Source organism: Telopea speciosissima, chromosome 10 (assembly GCF_018873765.1).
Source record: "Telopea speciosissima isolate NSW1024214 ecotype Mountain lineage chromosome 10, Tspe_v1, whole genome shotgun sequence".
NCBI lineage: Eukaryota > Viridiplantae > Streptophyta > Magnoliopsida > Proteales > Proteaceae > Telopea > Telopea speciosissima.
Genome location: NC_057925.1, coordinates 1,542,761 through 1,565,710, shown reverse-complemented (window position 1 = coordinate 1,565,710; position 22,950 = coordinate 1,542,761). Strand labels below are relative to the sequence as shown.

The window sequence follows — 22,950 nt, the reverse complement described above, 5'->3', positions numbered from 1 at the left end:
AGGAAAGTCCTCTCTCAGGCAGGCAAAGATACTTTGCTGAAATCTGTGGCTTTTGCGCTTCCAAATTATGTTAGTTCCCATTTCAAACTGCCACAACACTTTCATGATTCAGCTAGAAAGGAAGCTGCCAAGTTCTTTTGGGGGGAGAAGGAAGGAAAATCCAAGATCCAATGGATTTCTTGGAATCACTTGTACAAATCCAAAGACAGAGGAGGTCTGGGTTTCAAGAATTCGTAATTTCAAAACACTGCAATGCTGGCAAAGGTAGCATGGAGGTTGCTGATCTCTCTATCTTCTCCTTGGGCACAAATGATGAAGAGCATATACTATCCTTCCTCCGATTTCCTTTCAGCTAAACTGGGTTCTAATCCTTCATGGGGCTGGGGAAGTATATTACAAGGCCGAAGCCTTCTTACTCAAGGCCTAATTTGGAAAGTGGGTAATGAAGAACAAATAAAATTTTGGGAAGATAAATGGGTTCCTTTATTGCCAGGTGCAAAAATAACCAGTCAGTGCCCTCATCAGTGCCACCTCAAATGGGTCTGGGAACTTATGGATCAGGCAAATGGTTGCTGGAAGCAAGACTTGTTGGACCTTTACTTTGACCCGGTGGACAGAATTGCAATTATGAAACTCCATCTCAATATCTTCCCCAGAGATGACCAGTTGGTCTGGGGAGAAACCAGAAATGGCACCTTCTCTGTAAAATCACGTATCACCTTCTCAAGAACCAGTAGGACAGCTTGGTGATGCTTCAACCTTCGACCTCCTACTGCAATACCAGGACCCAATCCCTGATAGTGTTTGGAAACTAAAATGGCGATGCCCCACGCTTTTAAAAATCAAAAATTTCTTATGGAGAGCTTGCGCTCGAGGAGTTGCCTCTGGGGATGAATTGGTTAGACGTTAGATTCCAGTGGATCCTATGTGCCTTCACTGTGGTATTTCACCTGAGACAATAGACCATACTCTGCTGGATTGCCCTTTAGCAAGACTGGTCTGGTTTGGAAGCTCCTTATCGTTTATCCCTCCCCCATCTTCCCCTCTTTCGATCTCTTCTTGGATTCAAAGCTGGAAAGTCATAGTGGACCAAGACAAAGGGATTAGTAAGTTCACTATGGGGTTATGTGATTTTATCTATTGGCAACTGTGGAGGGCAAGGACTAATAGAATTTTCAAAACAAAAATTTGGAGCCCTGAGGAGATTATCCAGACAGCGGAGCGTGCTCACCAGGAATTCTGCGAGGCAAATCCTACCACCACCAGCAGTAATCAAGGCCAACCTCTGCCAACTGATCCTGTTATCAGCAGGCATTGGATCAAACCTCCGGAGATCACTGTCAAGCTTAATTCGGACGCTTCTGTTTGCCAGGGTAAGAATAGAGGAGGAGTTGGATTCATTTTCAGAAATCATGAAGGGCAAGTCCTCAAAGCGGTTTTTGAGCCAATGTCTTTCTCTGATGCCCTTACAGGGGAAGCTGTGGCCCTGCGAGCTGGACTCCTACATGCTATCTCTGAAGGTTTTGACCACATCATTGCCGAATCGGATTGCCTTGAGTTAATCCGGTGCTGCGATCAGGGTCAAACCCCTCCTCTCTCTATCTCACACTTGGCTCAGGATATTCGGCATCTAGCTTCTTACTTTCTTTCCTGTTCTTTTCACTTTGTTACAAGAGACATCAACACTGTAGCTGATGCTCTTGCCCGGAGGGCCCTGTCAGTTTCGTGTATGACAGAATGGCCCATTTCCTCTCCGAGGCCCCTGGACTTTTGTCAACCAGAAGCCTCGGCTACTACACGTCCCTCTTTTGAATAAATGTCCTTTTGACCAAAAAATAAATAAAAATTTATCCTTCTTCTTGTCAGGAAGACCTATAAATAACAACAGTACCACTTACCACTTAGGACCCAAGAGGCCAACACCATGTCTCCTTTCCCGGCGTTCCGTATAATCTCTCTCTTCTTCTTCTGTGCATCTCTATGCATTACCACTGAAATCTCAACCATCCAATCTCAAATCAACGTATGGCCTAAGCCCCAAAATATTTCATGGCCCCACCCACAGGCGACTACCCTCTCTCCCACTTTCACAATCATCGTCTCTCTGTCCCTAAACAACCATCCATACCTATCTTCGGTTGTCGCTCGCTACCACAGTCTTATCCTCACCGAACACTACAACCCCATCGTAAGCCAATCTGTCAACCTCACAACCACCACTCTTCCTCTGCAATTCCTCACCCTCTTCGTCACCAATCCATCGGTGCCGCTGCAACACGGCGTCAATGAATCCTACACTCTCATCATCCCGACTGTCAGTTCTTCAGCAAATCTGACGGCGGTAATAGTTTGGGTGCCATAAGAGGTCTGGAGATGTTCTTACAACTGATGTCGAGAAATCCACCACGATTAGCTACGGGTTTGGACATCTGGGACGCGCCACTGTTTGGACATAGAGGGATTTTGCTTGATACAGTGAGGAATTACTATGGAGTGGTGGATATACTGAGGACCATACAAGCAATGAGCTACAATAAGCTCAACGTCTTCCAATGGCACATCACTGACTCGCAATCCTTTCCATTAGTGCTACCTTCGGAGCCAGAGCTCGCCGAGAAAGGGTCATATGGTCCCGAAATGTAGTATTCGCCGGAGGATGTGAAGATGATCGTTGAGTTTGGGCTGGAGAATGGTGTTAAGGTTATGTCGGAGATCGACGCACCATGTTAGTCTTGTTCTTAGATTTCAATTTCTAAGGCGTTAATCATGATATTTGATAATTAATGATGGCTTCAACTCGGACAATTGGATGTCGTGCCTGCCAGGTGTCGATCTCTCCATCCCGAACTGCACCATGGGGAATTGGAGAGGATTTTAATCTTCCTTCTTTGAATGGGGTACACTACCATCTCTCTGGCTATCCTCTTCATATGAAATGATCTTATACCCTCATATTTCTACTCAAAAAAAAAAAAATCTTATACCCTCATATGTAGCGATGTAGGATATTATCTAAGTGTGCTCCTTTATGTTGATTGTTTAAACTCTAGAGAAACCTTTCCTTACAAAAAGGGTGAGGGTTAATGGGCAAACGGCATAAAGAAGTGCACCAGTATTATTGCGTCAAGAAATCGCCTAGTGGTCCCTTCGAGTGTCGTAACCTGCAAAAGGACCTAGATGACAAAGGAGAACCGGTGTGGTTTCGGCCTAGGACTCTCCGATGCCTAAGTTAGATCTCTCTGAATAAACAGATGAATATTTAGAATTCAAGATGGGTTGATGGGGTAGAATACCTTCGTATTTATAGTAGAGTGTGGCGGTGTAGAGAGTCCCAGTTGATGACGAGTAACCCTCGTAGTAGATAAGTTCCTAGGTAGTAGGATTCTTCTCTTGGTTGGTTGCTCTCTTATGGGAGATTAGAGTCTCGGTAAGGTGGATGTTCCTGGTAGATAGACATTTATACGTCTTAGTGTGTTGGATAAGATCCTTGGTGCTTGAGTCCATTTGGGACTGTGTTGCTGGTAGGCGGTACCCTGTACCCATGAGATGATGTATATCTTGTTGTTGGCGGTAGTAGCCTACATGTAGTACCTGGACTTGGTCCTTGATGGTAGTAGCCCTTAGTACTTGGACTTAGTCCTTGATGGTAGTAACCCGTAGTACTTAGACTTGGTCGTTGATGGTAGTAGCTCATAGTACCTAGACTTGGTCCTTGGACTTCCTTGTTGGTCCTTTCCCATCCGGGCTAATCAAGTGAGATATAAGGTGGTCGGGCTTGGAATGGTCTTCCTACTTGGGTCGGGACACGTGGCGGCTCATGTTTGACCCGTGTAATTTTGGGTTTATCAAGTATGATGCAATAAAATGGTATCATACATAGGAGGGTAGCGAGATCATTTCATGTGAGAAAGAGAGAGAGAGATATGGAGGCGTTAGCATACTCTATTCTGATGGCCTAGAGAACTTTTTCCCAAAAAAATAATTGACTTTTCCTTGCCATTGTGAAAGAATTCCTTCCTTTATCGATGGCCATCATTGTGCTTGAATGGGTGTCAATTGTCATAGAATAATGAATGGCATTTTTTGCCTTTAACATAGAGAGGACTAATGATGACTTGAGATTTGTGGGTGAAGGAAAGCTTTCCCCTAATAAAATAGGCAAAAAAATTCTTTTCACTTGAAGAGAAAAGCAATTGCTTGGATTTCATAAATACTCTTCCTTATATGAAAAATGTCTAAAATGCCCTTACACTATTGTAAGAGTTTAATCCAAACACCAGAACCCATGAGTGAAGAGGGTTCATGATGGATGAAATAAAACTAGGTCAAAAAAATAACTAAGAGAAAAAGAGGCCAGGAACACTTAACTATGTATAGAAGAATGATATTATATTCTATATAAGGCACTATAATTTAAGAAAATTGTTATAAAACAATGTCGAACACTGTTATAGTGTCCAAGGGTAATATGCCCTTATTAACCATGTGTCAAGTTTTGGTCTCATGTAAATCATATAATATTTTTTCATAAATCTCACTTCTACCCTTGTATGTTTGAATGACATCTCTATAGTTGTATTTAGAAATTGGCAATTTCTTTTATTATCCTTCTCTTATTCATAAGAGTTCTCTATGTTACTATTGTTAGGACTAGGAGTAAAAAAGGATTTTCAAAAATAGACTGAGTTTTTCTTCAACCATGGTCAAGGGGAATCCCTGACTGCGACTTTCGGATGAGCAAGAGAGGGTATCACACAACATGGGGACGATATTATCATCTTCGTCTAATAAGAAGGATGTTTTAAGACCCTAGATGGTGGCTAAACCCTACACTACGACTGTAGGAACGCTTTCTCCTTAAAAAATTATCATTGTCAACATTTTTCAAGTATACATGTAAAATGACAAAGTTTACCCTCGTTGAAAAAAAATAAAGTGTGTTATACTAAAATGCCAGGAGAAAGTTTTCCTCCACCATTGGTGAAGGAAATGCACACCCATCTAGGGTCATAATTACTCTACCCCTCTATTGTACAAAGTCGATAATCCCTCCCTATTGTTCTCGATGCCCATCCCAAGACACCCAGACTCATCGGCAAAGGAAGATTCGCCATGACTGGACGAAAACTACCTCCAAAAATAATGTAGCAAATTATTTGACACCTTAAGGGGGTGTCAATAAGAAAATCCTTTTAAACGTTCAACAAGTTGATTTGTCAACCAACTTTCAATCTTCATATTGCCAAATATGAAATTCCATTTGACTTTCTTTTGTGTTCTATCAAGACAAGAATATCTACAAAAAAAAAATCCTTTATTTCAAGGCAAGGATCTCACTATAAAATAGCTTAGTTCTTGCTGTTTTGCCTTTTCAATCATCTGATAGTGTTAGTTGACTCTTTTTTCTATTGGTACAAAGTCCCCTTAAAGGGGGCCAAATAAATTAAGCCCCCGAGGGGAGAAGAAGTCGAATTACAATATCTAACAACTCCTTAGGAAACGACTTCTATATTTTGTAGTTGAATTGTTACAATCACTAGTTGGTTTTCAATCCAATTTTACATTGTATATGTTACAATAATGGGTAAAAAGAAATCCACGACGTTAGCATGCAGATTCCTTTATCTGTCCTCTTGCATTTCACGATTCCTGTACATTAAATACCACCTATTGAACTATTCGTTACCCATGACGTCTATTGGTGGGAAACTGCATGTTGGCGCCATGGGAAATTTCTCTCCTAAACTAATATTTCTTTTTCATGGAATGTCAGAATAAATATTTTTGAATTGGTTTAAGCATCAACTTTCTCTAAGAAAAATAATGGGGAAATCCCTATATATGGTGGTCCACATAGCTGATATAAACCACCAAATATGGAATGTGACATATCGATACTCATACCGAACTAGTACAGTTTTGGTTCAGTTCTGATTCCTATTCGGATCATGCATAGTTTATACTATTATATAATATAGGGAAAAGATCTCTACTTGGTGGTGTTTCCTACGCCCTCTCACTGGGCACATGACACCTCTGCCCCCTGGGTAGATACCTAGGCATGCTCTGCCATTAGCTCAGACGCTTGTGTAGTGTATTATAATATCTTAGTATTGTAGTGTATTAGTATACATATAGTAGTATTCTACTTTTTTTTTGGTAAGGTTATTATACTTTATCAATATATTATAATATATTGGTGCCCAAATTCATGTTGGTTTCGGCTCTAACCGTCGGTTCTTATGTTGGATCCGGAAAGTAACCAAGTCCTGCCTTGGTTCTGTTGTTCTGTATTTTAACCAAATTCTATTCGGTTCAATTCAGTTCCAATTATTCAGTTTGGTTTGGGTTCCAATTTGACACCCTCAACTAGGAATGTCAAAATTCCAGCCCAAATCAATCAAACCAAATGTGATTTGATAATTAAAAAAAATTTGAACCGAAGCCAAACCCTACAAAAATTGGTCCAAACCAAACACCTAACTGTATGGTTTTGTTTGTTCTTTTTTTTTTAGAAACCGGTGTAATCGAAGACTTAATCGATCAAAATTAGTTAAAAAATAAAAGAAATCGGTGTAATCGAAGACTTAATCGATCAAAAATAGTTAAAAAATAAAATCCATATAACAATTCGATAGCGAATTAATTGATTAGAGCCCAGTGAGCCAAACTCGATAAAATTCAAAATTAAATTTGTTTGAAACCAAAATCAATGAAACTGGACTGATCGACTTTGGTTTGGATTGGTACATATAAAAAACCATTTCAGACCAATCAAAATCGAACCAAACCAACCACTTTACACCCTTCTCTCAGACATTTGCCTCATCTTCTTACTTCTTACATGGCATGGGTTTTGCCTTGCCTCTACCAGTATATGATACCAAAATCCATGCCTTGAGTCAGTGGGATCTTTAGATCTTTTTTTTTTTTGGTAGAAGGGATCTTAAGATCTTTTGAGAATGTAAAATTTATCCTTCTTCTTGTCAGGAAGACCTATAAATAACAACAGTACCACTTACCACTTACCACTTAGGACCTAAGAGGCCAACACCATGTCTCCTCTCCTGGCATTCCATATAATCTCTCTCTTCTTCTTCTGCGCATCTCTATGCATTACCACTGAAGTTTCAACCATCCAATCTCAAATCAGCGTATGGCCTAAGCCCCGAAATATTTCATGGCCCCACCCGCAGGCGACTACCCTCTCTCCCACTTTCACAATCATTGTCTCTCCGCCCCTGAACAACCATCCATACCTATCTCCAGCCGTCACTGGCTACCACAGTCTTATCCTCACCGAAAACTACAACCCCATTGTAAGCCCATCTGTCAACTTCACAGCCACCACTCTTCCTCTGCAATTCCTCACCATCTCCGTCACCGATCCATCGGTGCCGCTGCAACACGGCGTCGACGAATCCTACACTCTCACCATCCCGACCATCGGTTCTTCAGCAAATCTGACGGCGGCAACAGTTTGGGGTGCCATGAGAGGACTGGAGACGTTCTCGCAACTGGTATGGGGAAATCCACCGCGAGTAGCTACCGGTTTGGACATCTGGGATGCACCGCTATTCGGACATAGAGGGGTTTTGCTTGATACGGCGAGGAATTACTATGGAGTGGCGGATATATTGAGGACCATACAAGCGATGAGCTACAATAAGCTCAACGTCTTCCATTGGCACATCACTGACTCACAATCCTTTCCATTAGTGCTGCCTTCACAGCCGGAGCTCGCCGAGAAAGGGTCGTATGGTCCCGGAATGCAGTATTCGCCGGAGGATGTGAAGATGATCGTTGAGTTTGGGCTGGAGAATGGTGTTAGGGTTATGCCGGAGATTGACGCACCAGGTTAGTCTTGTTCTTTAGTTGACTTCCACTTTTTTTGGAATTGGAGAGCTTTAATAGGGGGGAGGGATAGGAGGGGCTTGGCTCCTGTCCAGTACCCTGCCCGGGCGATGGACACAGTGAGGCATGAAAAGACCACCTCACCCCTGCCCAAGTGTTGTTGGATGTCACACCTGCCAATTGTCGATCTCTCCAACCCGAACTGCATCATGGGGAATTGGAGAGGATTTTACTTTCCTCTTTGAACGGGTAGACCACCATCTCTGTGTCTATTTTTCTCTCGCTCTCCTCTTCATATGAAATGATCTTACTACCCTCATATGTAGCGATGTAGGATATTATCTTAATGTGCTCCTTTATTTCGATTGTTAGACTCTATATAACCCTTTCCTTACAAAAAGGGTGAGTGTTAATGGGCAAACGACATAAAGAAGTGCACTAATATGATGCAATAAAATGGTATCATGCATAGGAGGGTAGTAAGATCATTTCATGTGAGAAAGGGAGAGAGTGAGAGATATAGAGACGTTAGCATACCCAATTTTGGTGGTCTGGAGAACCTTTTCCCAAAAAAATAATTGAGTTTTCCTTGCCATTGTCGATGGCCATTATTGTGCTTGGATGGGTGCCAATTGTTGAGAATAATGAAAGGCATTTTTGGCCTTTAACATAGAGAGGACTAATGATGACTTTAGATTTGTGGGTGAAGGAAAGCTTTTCCCCTAACAAAAAAGGCAAAAAAAAATCTTTTCATGTGAAGAGAAAAGCAATTGCTTGGATTTCATAAATACTCTTCCTTAGATGACAAATGTCTGAAATGCCCTTACACTATTCTAAGAGTTTAATCCAAACACTAGAGCCCATGAGTCAAGAGATTTCATAGTGGATGAAATAAAACTAGGTCAAAAAAATAACTAAGAAAAAAAGAGGCCAGGAATACTTAACTATGTATAGAAGAATGATATTATATTCTCTATAAGAGACTATAACTTAAGAAAATTACTATAAAACAATGTCGAACGCTGTTATAGTGTCCAAGGGTAATATGCCCTTATTAACCATGTGTCAAGTTTTGGTCTCATGTAAATCATATACTATTTTTCCATAAATCTCACTTTTCCCCTTGTATGTTTGAATGGCATCTCTATAGCTGTATTTAGAAATTGGCAATTTCTTATGATTATCCTTTCTCTTATTCATAAGAGTTCTCAATGTAACTATTGTTAGGACTAGGAGTAAAAAAGAGTTTTCAAAAATAGACTGAGTTTTCCTTCAGCCATGGTCAAGGGGAATCCCTCACTGCGGCTTTCGGATGATCAAGAGAGGGTATCACACAACATGGGGACGATATTATCGTCTTCGTCCAATAAGACAGATGTTTTAAGACCCTAGATTTTGGCTGAACTCTACACTACGGCTGTAGGAAAGCTTTTCTCCTTCAAAAATTATCATTGTCTTGAACATTTTTCAAGTATACATGTAAAATGACAAAGTTTACCCTCATTGGAAAAAAAAATGTGTTATACTAAAATGCCAAGAGAAAGTTTTCCTTAACTATTGGTGAAGGAAATGGACACCCATCTAGGGTCATATTTACTCTACCCCTCTATTACATGAAGTCGATAATACCCTCCCTATTGTTCTCGATGCCTATCCTAAGACACCCAGACTCATCGGCGAAGGAAGATTCGCCATGAGTGGACAAAAACAACCTCCAAAAATAATGTAGCAAATTATTTGACACCTTAAGGGGTGTCAATAAGAAAATCCTTTTAAACATTCAACAAGTTGATTTGTCAACCAATTTTCAATCCTCATATTGCCAAATATGAAATTCCATTTGACTTTCTTTTGTGTTCTATCAAGACAAGAATATCTAAAAAAAAAAATCATCCTTTATTTCAAGGCAAGGATCTCATCGTGAAATAGCTTAGTTCTTGCTGCTTTGCCTTTTCAATCATCCGATAGTGTTAGTTGACTCTCTTTTTCTTTTTTGGGTGCAAAGTCCCCTCAAAGGAATCTGCATGCTAACGTCGTAGGTTTCTTTTTTTCCATTATTGTAAGATATACAATGTAAAATTGGATTGAAAATCAACTAGATTCAACTACAAAATATCACTAGTTGATTTTCAATCCAATTTTACATTGTATATGTTACAATAATGGAAAAAAAAAGAAACTCACGACGTTAGCATGCAGATTCCTTTATATGTCCTCTTGCATTCCACAATCCCTGTACATTAAATACCACCTATTGGACTATTCGTCACCCATGGCGTCTATTGGTGGGAAACTGCATGTTGGCGCCATGGGGAATTTCTCTCCTAAAATAATATTTCTTGTTCAAGGAATGTTAGAATAAATATTTTTGAATTGGTTTAAGCATCAACTTTCTCTAAGAAAAATAATGGGAAAATCCCAATATATGGTGGTCCACATAATTGATATAAACCACCAAATATGGAATTAGACAAATAATTTGGAATTTGGATCCTCTGTGGCCCGGGGTTGAGCGGCCATCGTGCTGCGCCCAACCCACAGGCTGCCACGTGGATTTCATTCCAATTCAATAGTTGGTAGATGGTTGCTTGGTATTTTCTAAATTTGAGTGGTAATTTTGAATTTTGAATTGAACTCGTCTACCAACCATTGGATTGGAATGAAATTCACATGGCGGCCTGTGGGTTGGGCGTAGCACAATGGTCACTCAACCACAAGCCGTAGAGGATCTGAATCCAATAATTTGTCATGCAACAAAAGTCCCTAAGAACGAATCTCTCTCTCTCTCTCTCTCTCATATGAAATGACCTCTCTGCTCCCTATGTATGAAATGTTTCATTGTTATTCATTGGTACACCCCTTTATGCTGTATGCTCAGAGATCGCTTTCCCTTTCCTCAAGGGAAAACATTTTCTGAGCCATCCATGGAGGGTACACTAGAATCATCTCTTTCTCTCTCACTCTCTCTCCTATCCTCAAATGAAATGGTTTCGCTGCCCCTATGTGCAAAACCGTTTCGTTGGTATTCATTGGTGCACTCTCCTATACCATTTGCTCAAAGAACCCTCTCCCTTTCTTTAATTCAGCAATGCTCTTATACTAACAAGACTCGAGATGGATGGACAAGAAAATTCTACTTAGCAATCTTATGCTTAGTTGATCTCGCTCTTAAAGTAAGCAGGTCTCTCTTTTTATTGCACTCCCTCTCTTTAAAAAAAATAGGAAAAAGACCCCCACGAATTAAACTGTGGGATTCACACTGACACTCTCTCTTTCAGACAAAATGTGTGTCTCCCTTATTGAACGAATCTATCTCCCGCTGCCCTCTCATTGATTTATATGGATTGTAGGGCACACTGGATCGTGGGCTACAGCTTATCCAGAGATTGTAACTTGCGCAAACATGTTCTGGACAGGACCACCGGGCACTGCATATGCCGATCGTCTCGCATCTGAACCAGGAACTGGCCAACTTAACCCCTTAAACCCCATGACCTACCAAGTCCTTAAGAATGTTATCCATGATGTTGTAGCTTTATTTCCAGAACCTTTCTATCATGGAGGAGCAGATGAAATCGTCCCTGGGTGTTGGAAAGCTGATCCAACCATCCAAAACTACTTATCACAAGGTGGAAACCTTAACCAACTTCTACAAAACTTTATAAACACAACCCTTCCTTACATTACTTCTCTAAATCGGACTGTGGTTTATTGGGAAGATGTCCTATTAGATGCTACCGTGAATGTAAGTTCCTCAATTCTTCGTCCTGAGAAAGTAATTTTGCAGACATGGAATAATGGTCCAAACAATACCCTCCGTCTTGTCTCCGCTGGGTATCGAGTCATCGTGTCGTCGGCGGATTTCTACTACTTAGATTGTGGCCATGGTGGGTGGTTGGGGAATGATAGTAGATATGATCTTCAAGTTGGAGACTTACCAGGACAACCGTTTAACTATGCTGGTGGAAATGGTGGGTCATGGTGTGATCCATTTAAGACATGGCAAAGGGTATATGATTATGATATAACTTATGGATTGAATGAGACACAAGGGAAGTTGGTTTTAGGAGGAGAGGTTGCACTTTGGTCAGAACAAGCTGATTCTACTGTGCTGGATGGAAAGATATGGCCTAGAACTTCAGCTTTGGCTGAAACAATGTGGTCTGGGAATAGAGATGAGACAGGGAAGAAGAGATATGCAGAGGCAATTAATAGATTGAATGAATGGCGTTATCGGATGGTTTATAGAGGAATTGGAGCTGAACCATTGCAGCCCTTGTGGTGTATAACTCGTCCGGGCATGTGTAATCTTGTTCAGTGATTTTGGATTACACTTTTTTTTTTTTTTTTAAATTATGGGAGGAACAATGAGTTGGATAAAATAAAATAAAAAAAGGGAGTTTGAAATACAAAATTATATCTTGTATTTTTTTTTCTTCTTGAAATCTTCTTTTTCAAGAAGCCAAAGAAAAAAAGAAGGATTTTCTTATTGACATCTCTGTTAAATAATTTTATTATTTTACTTTTTTTGGCATTTTTCGTATAACGCACTTTTTTGTTCTTTTAATGAAGGTAAATTTTGTGATTTAATGTTGATATACCTAAATATAACCACCCAATGATGTCACACCACGTCACCGTTGTCAAGGATGGTCCGTTGGATAAAAGCCCACCAGGCCACACTCATGTCTGCCCCAATCGACCCGGAATCAAGGATTCAATTACATAAGGGGATTATCCACCACGTGGGGATTGACAAATCCCATTCCTAATATGCCGCTATCAGGTAGCACCACGCTAGCTCCTATGAGGAAACTACCTCCCAATCATGGGGGCCGGGCAGACGATTCCTACTAACTAGGGATCTCTCTCCCAATAGGACTCCACTATTGATGCTCTTACTATGGTAGAAGACTTAATTAACGGGACTCTCCACGATCGACTCCACCTACAATCTATGCTATATATACTCAAGGTATAAACCTAACAGAATCATCTTGACTATTATTCTCTTATTTGCTTCTAAAGAAACCTGACTTAAGCATCGGAGAGTCCCCCGCCAGAGTAAACTGGCTCTCTTGCGCTTACTCTGATCCTCTATGCAGGCTACCTCACTGGAGGATCCACCTTGACGGTTTCTTGACGCAACAAATGTGTATTCAAAAAACTATACCAAAAAAAAAATAAAAATCTGCACACTACAACCAATCCACAAATTAGGTTATAGAATTCTGTCAATTTTATTTTTTTTGGGGGGGCGGGGGAGAGGGATCTACGTGCCACTCGTGTGTATTGGCATCTTCCACAAATCCAAAAATTAATATTCTGTTGATAGATAATCTTATGGTCCTTTACTCATATGTTAAGTTTCAGTCCAAATGAAGTTGGTCATTTGGTAAAATTGATTTTTGAAAAATCTACGAATATGACAGAAGTACAGGGGATTACTAAGGCATGCATGTACATACATGAGAGAGTATGTCATTATATAGGAGCGGAATGATTAAATTTATGAGTTAAATTTGACATGTGAACTATCCAAAACATCTCTTAGGTATCTAATGGTTATATTTACTATTTGATCCTTTTACATAGTTCAATTTGGTGTCGTGAGGAGGACCCCCTTACCTTCCCCTTACTTGGTCTATTGACCAGGAAAACTTTTGCTTAAATAAATGAAAAATAAATCTCTTAAGGTAAGCTAATATGCTTTTGATATTTTATTATTATTTTAAACTCAGTCTAACTAAGCTCACTTGTTAAATTGCCAACCTAGTCCCAACTCATAGTAAATTTGATTAAGATACTTTTTGCAAAGTCACGTATTGATGATATATTCTTGTCCAGACCACCAAATTTAGCATGTGATCTATTAACTCAACGTCAAATGTATCTAATAGTCAAAATGCTAAATCACCTTGTTTACATGATGAACGATATAAAGGAACGGTTCTCTGAGCAAGTAGCAGAGGAGAGCGCATCAATGTGGAGTGATGAAATGGTTTCATAAATAAGGGGTAGAGAGGTCATTTCATGTGATGTGTGTGTGTGTGAGAGAGAGAGAGAGAGACCTATCATGTTGATCATAAGGACCACCGATCATGGTCTTTCCTATCCGCCTGTTTTTTAAACGGTTGATTCTTGAATTTTGGGACCGATTTCAGCCAATTATAATATTATCCAAGTGTCAATCGATTAGTTTGATAAAGCTAAACTAGTTTCGGTCAAGTATTAGGCCAAACCGAAACCAAGTCATTAAGACAAAATTCGATTTCAGTCCAATTCGATTCAATCTTTTATCGGGTTGACTTAACATGCTCTTATCGGTCCATTATTGGGTTGTTGTCTATTCATTTTCAATTTGTCATATAAACTTACAAATTGGGATAACATGTTTTCTTTGTAATGTTATTCGGTTTTATGGGTTTTCGATTTTGTTCGATTGGTCATAACATTTAGATAATAAACGGAGTTTGTAACGGTAAAATTGCAACGATCAAATAAACGATCAAAAAATAGAGAACGGTAAAAACAAAAACGACGGTACAGTTTTAAACGTTATATTTCAAAAAACAGACCAAAAAACGTTACTATTCTCATATAAATTGAAGAATTTTTATTTGAAATACATGCTTCTATTTTCGTATCCATGCATTGACTTTGAGTTGAAGGTGATATCATGAAAATGTAGCACTTCGAGTCATCTTTACGTGTGAAAGAATCAAGCGATCGAGTTCGGGGAGCGAGATATGGTCGTTAAGTCCAAGGTCTTAAAAACACCAAAAACATGGGAACGTGTTTTAAACGCGTTAAAACGGGAATGCTTGCCGTTTGCCATTTTTACCGTATGTTTGGGAAGCATACGGCAAAACGTGTTTAAACGGTAAAAATGGGAACGTGTTTAAACAGTTTTAACGCTTTTCATTGACTCGATTCAATATTCTACGGTTTCATGTATAAATCCAAAAAGAAACCAAACAAACAAGGGGTTTGATTCTATTTTTCTACGTCGTTCCAACTGAATTAGGTCATTTATGATTAGTTGACCTCTGATTGCAGTCAATCTAAATTTCGTTCTCTCTTACTCTTGCTCTTTGCTTGTGTGACATACTAACATCACTAGTAACATCTATGTCTTACTTTCCTCGATTTCCCCTGATGCTGTGGAGGTTGATGTCTTGATGGGTATAGAACTATAGACTATAAAGTATAGACGTATAGTACTATAGTAGAGCACTAGAAGTCTAGAGCTAAACCAAATATGGTTCTGAATCGACCTAAGTCGCAATTTTACTAATTCAATACTCTATTGACATGGTTTGATTTTACTGTAGATAAGCTCTGATTCTTCGCCGACGACATTGTTGTCTAGGCGTCACCTTGTTGATCAAGGTTCTCGACTTCTCGCCTTTCTTATGTGTTTTCTTGTTTGTTTTTTTTTTTTTAAATATAGTAGGAAAATCAAGTCTTATTTGACACGACTCGTCTTTTAGAAGAAAAAAAACAAACTAGTGACTCAGCCTTGTAAAACTCGGTCAAGATGAGTCACATTTTTTTTATTTTTTAATATTATAAATATGATTATATTTATAACATTATATGACTTGGACAATTTATGACCCTCGTTGTCGTTGGTCCCTCGTTGGAGTCGTTGTTGTTGGCCATTTGCCGAGTTTATCATGACTCAGGTAAAATACCGAGTCTTATATGAGTCAGGTAAGAATTAATTAATTTGGTTTTTGTTTTGCATTGTGATATTGCTTTGTATTTGTACTTAAGAGGTCAAACTTAATCTCTCTCGCTCCTCTCTTTGGCACACGATCAACAAACCCTAGAAACCCCAAGCTCCAACTGAATCTCTCTCTTTGGCACACGCTGAAGCTCCACTGCTCGAGTTGGCACCTGAATCATCATCATCTTCACCTCAAGCTCGAGGAGCTCTACTTGTCTGTCTCTCTCTCTCTCTCTCTCTCTCTCTCTCTCTCTCTCTCTCTCTCATTCATGGTGGAACGAACAGGTTTTCTCTATAAGAAAACCTGCTGCTATGAAACCCTAGATGTCAACAACAAGAATTTAAAACCTTGTAACGATTACAGCACCCCAGGACAGAGACTCGACTGCTGCTATGAACCCTCGCTTGGGAGAACGATGGGTTAAACCCCTATCTGTTCATCTCTGCCTCTGTTTCTGGCCTCTCTCTCTTGCTCTTTATGGAATATGTATAGTCGTATTTTTTTTGCATATTTCTGTCTCTGTTTCTCGCCTCTCTCTCTTGCTCTGTTTATCTTGTGCATTTTTTAAATTGTTTGAAAATCCTGCTTTGTTCTAGTTACTTCACATAGTACAGATGGGTTAAAACTTAAAACATTCAACAAATCTTGCTTTGTTCACCTTTAAACCTAGATGGGCTCAATAGTGAATGGGTATTAAATCTCTCATCTTGTTAATGGATCTCAATTTGCTCTAAAGATGGCAAGGCATGCTGTTCGGATCAAAATCTCTGAACACATCCTTAAATGAGTGGAGAAAGCTAGTGATGTCTCTTTTCATTAATGTTAGGAAGATGACCCTGTGTCATAACCTATTCATACAAAAGTAGATAGTATCAGTGATCTTGTTGGCCCTGGACTGGATTGGAACATAGCATCCTCAAGTGTCACTCATGCTAAAACCTGAGAAACATCCCATTAGTAGTAATCCCTTGCCTTGCTGGATTACCATGAGTGCTGGTTTACTACGATTATTTCGTCAAAAGAAATACTTTATTTTTTGTACAGATTCTGAATTTATTAAGTAATTTGTTGCTATTATGATCTTTCATTATTAAGGGAAGAAGAACCAAGTGAAAGACTATGGTTTTTAGTCTAGAAGTGAATAAATAGGTGTTGGTGATTGCAAGGTTTCAAGTGTTAGATGGTGAAGGCCAAGTGAGGAAAAGAGAGACAATGTGAGAGACAGAGAGAGAGAGTGAAGTGGGCTGAGAGGGGTGGCCAGCTGGCCTGGTAAACCCCCTCCCTGTGCATTTGTGCATGGTCCTAATGAGGGCTGCAATTTCAGACATGCTAGGTGAATTGATTTTTGGGGAAGGTGCTCATGGTGAATAGAGAATCCGATACTGATCTTTCTAAATTACAAAATTCAATGTAAGCTTCTTCATGGCAAAAGTGGTTCATAGTTCATACCATGTTCATAAACATGTTTGGCGTCTATGTCTGGTGTTCTATTTCTGCTTGGAAATAGAGAGATTTTCTCTTTTTCTCTTCACGATGCTACATAAAGAATGCATTCCTTGATCAATCTCTTGCCTGGTTACATGGGATTTAGCTAGTTAAGTAGTCAAATTTGTTGATTCTCTTCTATGTTGATAGGAATGCTGCTTAATTCTATTTCAGTTCATTAACTGAGGAGGCAGCTGCCCTCCCTTTAAACATTTATGCTTTTATTCTTACTTGATTTCGGATCTTGAAAGGTCATATAAGTGTCTATAGTCTGTAGAGTCAATTGAAAGTACTAGAGAATCTTACTTTACTGCACCTCAATCTTGTAGTCCCATTTGTGCTCTGTTTTCTAATTAAAATCTGCATTATATGTTAAAAGTGGAAAATTTTAAGTTTCTGGTTCAGAGAGGGTTCACTGGTGAGGATAAAAGCTTTGACTCTATGGAGTTGGGTTTGATATTATACTTTCCTTGGTGGTTTGTTTCATTTACCCATATATAGCCACAAGCTCTGAACTTTACTCTAGATGAGCTGATTTCTAGATTTCAGAAGATGCCAGCAAATAAATGAGCTAGGCACAAAGCACACTGGCCTCTGTCTACCCTTCACATTAAACTTTACTGCATTTTGTCCAATCAACAATACACCTGCCTATTCTCCAATCCTAGTGACAAAGAAGACTTGAACCACACCATATCTGCAGTAGGGCATGTAACAGATAGAAGGTGATAGACAGAAACTGCAGTCTACAAAAAATGAAGGATTTTTGGAGTTTCAATGGTGTTTTTGTTTCTGCCATTACAGCAACCAGAGGCAGAGGCCGAGATAGAGATATAGAGAGTGGGAAAAAAAAGTAATGGATGGATTAAAAAGGAAAGGAATGAGAGAAGGTGTGATCTGAATCTCAGTTGGACCAGAGAAATATATTCAAATTCCAAAACCCACAAACCATGCAAATGGCAGAAGATCAAAAAAATATAAAACAAAAACTAGAAGATAGGCATACCTGCATGTTGTTGTATCTGTTGAAGGTCTTGCAGCAAACAGGACATGAGAACTTGGTAGGACCAATTAGAATCTGAGAAGGGGTAGGGAAGTGTGGGTTGGTGGGGTCAAAGTGGGCAGTTGGCCAATCTGTTTTTAAGTCCCACCTTACAAAAATCATGAAGTGTATTATGGTTAGTTTACTATTGATCATTATTTTGATTTAAGGTGGAGCCCAGTGTAAGGTTCCTGTTCCTGAGGTGAAGATGACCTCTCATCTCATTTATTTCTGAAATAAAACCTCTATTTTGGGTTGTGAAGCTGCCAGTGAGGTGAGGAGTGTTTATAATGGTTGCTTCTGCATCCAGAGTAGTACTAGTAGAGTACCGTAATAATTGGGTTTTCTTGAGTCACAGACTCACAGTTGGGACCACCTTGTGGGTTGGAATGTGGAAATTGATTGTGACCTTCCTTTATCTTATCTGTTGTGAATTAGAGAGACAGAGAAACAGAAGAATCAGATTCACGGCAACCTCAAAGTGAGGGCAAGGGAGGGCCTAATTGGTGAAGCTGTAAATAGTTTCCCTAATTTAAAGAATTTATTGTTAGAAAGAAACTATTAGAAGTACCATAAGCATCTGTAGTCTCAATTTGTTTTGTATTTATCCACAATTCAGGGAATGAACATGGTATGCTTCCCTCCACGTATCCTCAAAACACACATACCCTAGTCATCTTCAGCCTTTCCCTAGTCATTTTTGCACTTCCAGCATTCCAAATTAACCTTTATAGCTCCCAATTGCTGTATTTGTTGCTCTTTGTTGCACATGGCAGAACCTTCTTAATCAATTTTGCCCCTTGTCTTAATAACTTTTTCCTAATGTAACCATCTTATCACTTATTGGTGAAACTACAATGGTACCCTTCACCTGCAACTGTCATGTTATATGTTCTTTCTAGCCTTCAGCTCTTCTGTAGCCTATCACTGCACCTAGAAGATATCAAAAGTACAGGGCCAATTAGGGAAGATGACAGGATCAATCAAATGCTGGATGATAATGCCTATTATAGAATCTGTTACTTAATCTAATTTGGATTTCTTGTTTTAAAGTTCAGCTGAATCAGGTGGGTCAGCTTGATTCATATTGGGGTTGGGGTGTAGGGGATCCACCAACTTTGGCAAGATAGTCAACTTCATAGGCTACCATAACTCTTTCTAGCTAAAGTTGCATATGAGTAATATTCACATGATGTCTACTAATTTTAGTGATTAAAACAGAGGTAAAAGTACTAAAAATATGTTTAATATCAGATAATCAGGGTCAAAACCAGGGTCTAGATCAGGGTCATCATCAGGGCAAAGATCAGGGCCAAGATCAGGGTCAAGATCTGGGCCAAGATCTGGGCCAAGTTCAGGGCCAAGTTCAGAGCCAAAATCAGGGCCAAAATTAGGGTAAAAAATCAGTGTAAAAAATCAGGGTCGGGCTGAGCCAAAGGCCTCAACCCAGACCCGACCTTACCCTGACTCAGGGTCAGGCATTTCTGACCCTAACCTGCCCTCAGAGCTAGAAATCTTTAGCCCAGGCCCTGTTCGGGCTCAGGGCAGATTCGGGCCAACATGGCCAAACTTGCACCCCTACTAACAGTGTTACAATTAAAAGGAAAATTAACCAAATTGCCCTCATCTTTCCGAAATCGTTTAGGATTGGGGAAAGAAAAAATCAAATGGATCTTACCATTAAACCCACCAAAATCCACTTCAGTGGACTAATATACTTTTTCTATTGGAATAGAAAAAACAGTCACGCATTGAGCCCGTCGCAACTCTGATAGCTTCCACTACGGACTAGGAGGATGTGTTACCGAAAATCGATAACCTGTTGAAATGGCATGTTCTATACAGGCAATCAAGGCTTTTGTTCACCATCAAGGAAGAGGACAGAGAGGATTGGAGTCTGAGAAATCTTCTTCGGCGGAGAGGAACCCGAAGAAGAGGGTTTCTCTTGGGGAATGTTTTGAGATTACCCGAGGTGAGCCACCAATGGAGACGGTCTCAGTCACAGTTGATGCGGAGAGTATAGAGACAAAGAGTACTCTGTTTATGACGCCATGTGCTTCACCTTCTTCCTGCACTCCGTTGCCTTCTCCTCCTCGTGTTGCCGGAGAAAACAAGAGAGGATCTTTCGTCAGCTTAGAAGTTCACAACAGATGAAATGGAAGAAAGCATTAAACCACACGTAGAACGGGAAGGGATTGAATTAGATTCTGAGTAAAAGGTTGGAGTGGAGAGAGGTTATTATTGATTTCGAGTATGAGAGTGGAAGATTCATTATTTTAATTTAGGTTAGGGGGTGGAAGATCCATTTATGATTTGGGATAAGGTGGAGGAAGACCCATGCTTGTTTACAAGTATAGGGTGGACAGAGTTTCGTATTTGATAGAGCGAGATAGATGATATGTGGGGAAGATGAGTTGAAGGTTTTTTATTGCAAAGGCATTTTTAAGGTATTTTGGTCATTTTACTCATTGATTTGAACGTTGTTAGTCCTACACTAATGGAATGGAGGCATGCATTAACTTTTTAGAAAAATAGAGGAACAAGCAAAATTTTCCAAAATTACTAGGTATTTTTGTAATTACATGATACCTTGGGGAGGTACATGAAAATTTTCCTTTAAATTAAAACAAGGGTAAATCTATCTAATCCAGATCGGTATTGCGTGATCCGGATCAGTATCGAGAGAGACCGATCCGTAGCTGATTCCGATTTCTAAAACCCTGCTACTTGTAACACGTGTGCGACAGTGCGAGTGAGTGAGAAAGTGAACGACTTGTAAGGGTTTTATTGAGGATAAAATTTCGTTTTCACCCCTGCTTTTCCTACTTGGTATAAAAAGTGTTTGTTAACATGTGAGATTACTTTTTGATTTCTTTCAATCGAATCATCTCTTAGACTTTAGGGGTATTTTAGGTAACTAAATAACACTTTTGTAACCCAGGGTTTTGGTTATATATGAGGTTGAGAGCCACCCTTGTTTATTTCTTCTGCGAAGTAGGCGTTTTAGGGTTCTGGAGGACTCAGAGGTTCTGCTTTGCATTCGAAGGTCATGGCCGTCGCCGTACCACAACCGGAGGTGAAGCTTTTCAATCGATGTTCGTTTGAAGAAGTTCAGATTTGTCTCATCTGACCAACCTCAATTAGTTCTGTATTTCGACTTCTATTAGATGCTTTCCGGATCACTGTAAATGATACATGCTGAAGCTGTGTTCGTTCTATTTTCTTTATCTTTAATGCTAATGGTGAAATTTCCTGTTTGCGAGAAGCCATCTGAGTCCCAATAGATCCCAGTTTTGCACTAGTTTGTTTCTTGTTTTTCATTCTATAGATCCAGTTCAAAATCATATACTAAGTCTTCTTTATTCTTTTTAATTACACATATTGTGAGATATACTGAATGGTATAATCCAAGCTTAAATTTAGATGGGATTTATAAGAATAAGACGTTGAGAGATCGATGAGCTCCCTATGGAACATCAGTAGCTTATTTTCTGACTCTGAAGATCTGATACTGAGTCCTATGGTCGTATGTCTCCCCTTTTTCTGTGTATATATACTGTTTGCTACTTCAATTAGGTTTACATTGTCGTTCCAAGTTTTTAATCATAGATTTTGTTCAACTTGTATTGGGGATGTCACCGAATAATTGTATTGATTATCCGTTCTACAGAAGAATCTGAACATCACTGTTTTTTATGGATTCTGAAACGAAAGTCAGTTGTTACACCATTCTCTTTTCAGCGAAAGAGTAGTCATTATTGTTCAATGTATAATGCTCCTTTGAGTAGGTGCTATATTTATCTGTATTAAATTGCTTTTGAACTAATCATGGTGCTGTGCCTATTTGACATCTTGAACTTGAAGATGTTAATCTCAGTTCTGATTTTGAGGGCAGCCTTTTTTAGAGAAAAAGTGGAAAATGATTAAAATATATGGTGATCTTCGTCAAGGATACTGTAGTTCTTACATGACCTAAGTTATTTTGTTGGAGGTCGTTTCAATGTTCTAATTTTGGTTCCTTGCAATTGGAATGCCTTTGATAATTTGACTCTTATATTTCTACATATATGAAAATTGTTACATTTTGCTCTCCATAATGTTCGATTTTATGTACATTGGAAAAGTAAGTGTAAATGAATGCACAGTAACTTCAGAGGAAGTTTCAACAATCTCCTAATTAACAGTTTTATGGAAACTTGAGTTTGATAGTGGAAAAAGATGTTAGATAGGAACACGTGTTTGATTATGTTATTGATTTGCCCCACCCCCCAATATCTAAAATAACCTTTCATACTATGGCATATGGTATTTCATGATGGTGGTACGAATATCTGATAAAAAATAATCCATAGTTTGGTCTTATGTTAAAGTTTTGACTTTTGGTTCTCTGAAAGTTTTCTTCAACTACACAGCGTGTAATTCTTTTTGGGTAAGTGTTGTTGATGCTGGTGACATTGGTAGAACTTGACTGAATGATCTCTTCTAATGGATATTTTTAAAGATCAGAAGCACTTATTTCCAGAGTAAAAATAGAAAACCTCAACTAGAGATGAGGGCAGTAATACTCTAATGTCCCAAAAGGTATCAGGAAAGAAAAATTAAAATTGGTCTACAAGAGTTGATAACAGAGACTGCATTAGGATCCAGTGACTAGAATCTTGACTATGTTTAAACTGATTAGAAAAGTAGCAAAGATATGAATTTGCTTGTGGTGGTCCTTATTGTAATTCCTCTGAATTTTGATAATATTGTTTGGATTTTGTGTAGGTTCAAGAAGACCTATAAATAACAACAGTACCACTTACCACTTACCACTTAGGACCCAAGAGGCCAACA

General features: G+C 39.3%; 1 protein-coding gene across 1 annotated transcript; it reads left to right on the top strand.

Annotated features, from left to right (window-relative positions):
• Positions 1–1,117: 1,117 nt before the first annotated feature.
• LOC122642209 (beta-hexosaminidase 2-like) lies at positions 1,118–12,198 on the top strand. Its single transcript, XM_043835641.1, has 3 exons — positions 1,118–1,727; positions 7,129–7,857; positions 11,205–12,198. Exons 1-3 carry the CDS (start codon positions 1,118–1,120, stop codon positions 12,173–12,175), a joined length of 2,310 nt encoding a protein of 769 aa, XP_043691576.1. The 3' UTR covers positions 12,176–12,198.
• The last annotated feature ends 10,752 nt before the right edge of the window (positions 12,199–22,950 follow it).

What these genes read in the sequence shown, in the direction of transcription:
- LOC122642209 (XM_043835641.1), top strand. Translation starts at nt 1,118, where the DNA reads ATGGGGTTATGTGATTTTATCTATTGGCAACTGTGGAGGGCAAGGACT. An exon ending in GAGGGCCCTGTCAGTTTCGT is followed by an intron (nt 1,728 to 7,128) that starts GTATGACAGAAT and finishes TTACCACTGAAG; the next exon opens with TTTCAACCATCCAATCTCAA. An exon ending in GCCGGAGATTGACGCACCAG is followed by an intron (nt 7,858 to 11,204) that starts GTTAGTCTTGTT and finishes TATGGATTGTAG; the next exon opens with GGCACACTGGATCGTGGGCT.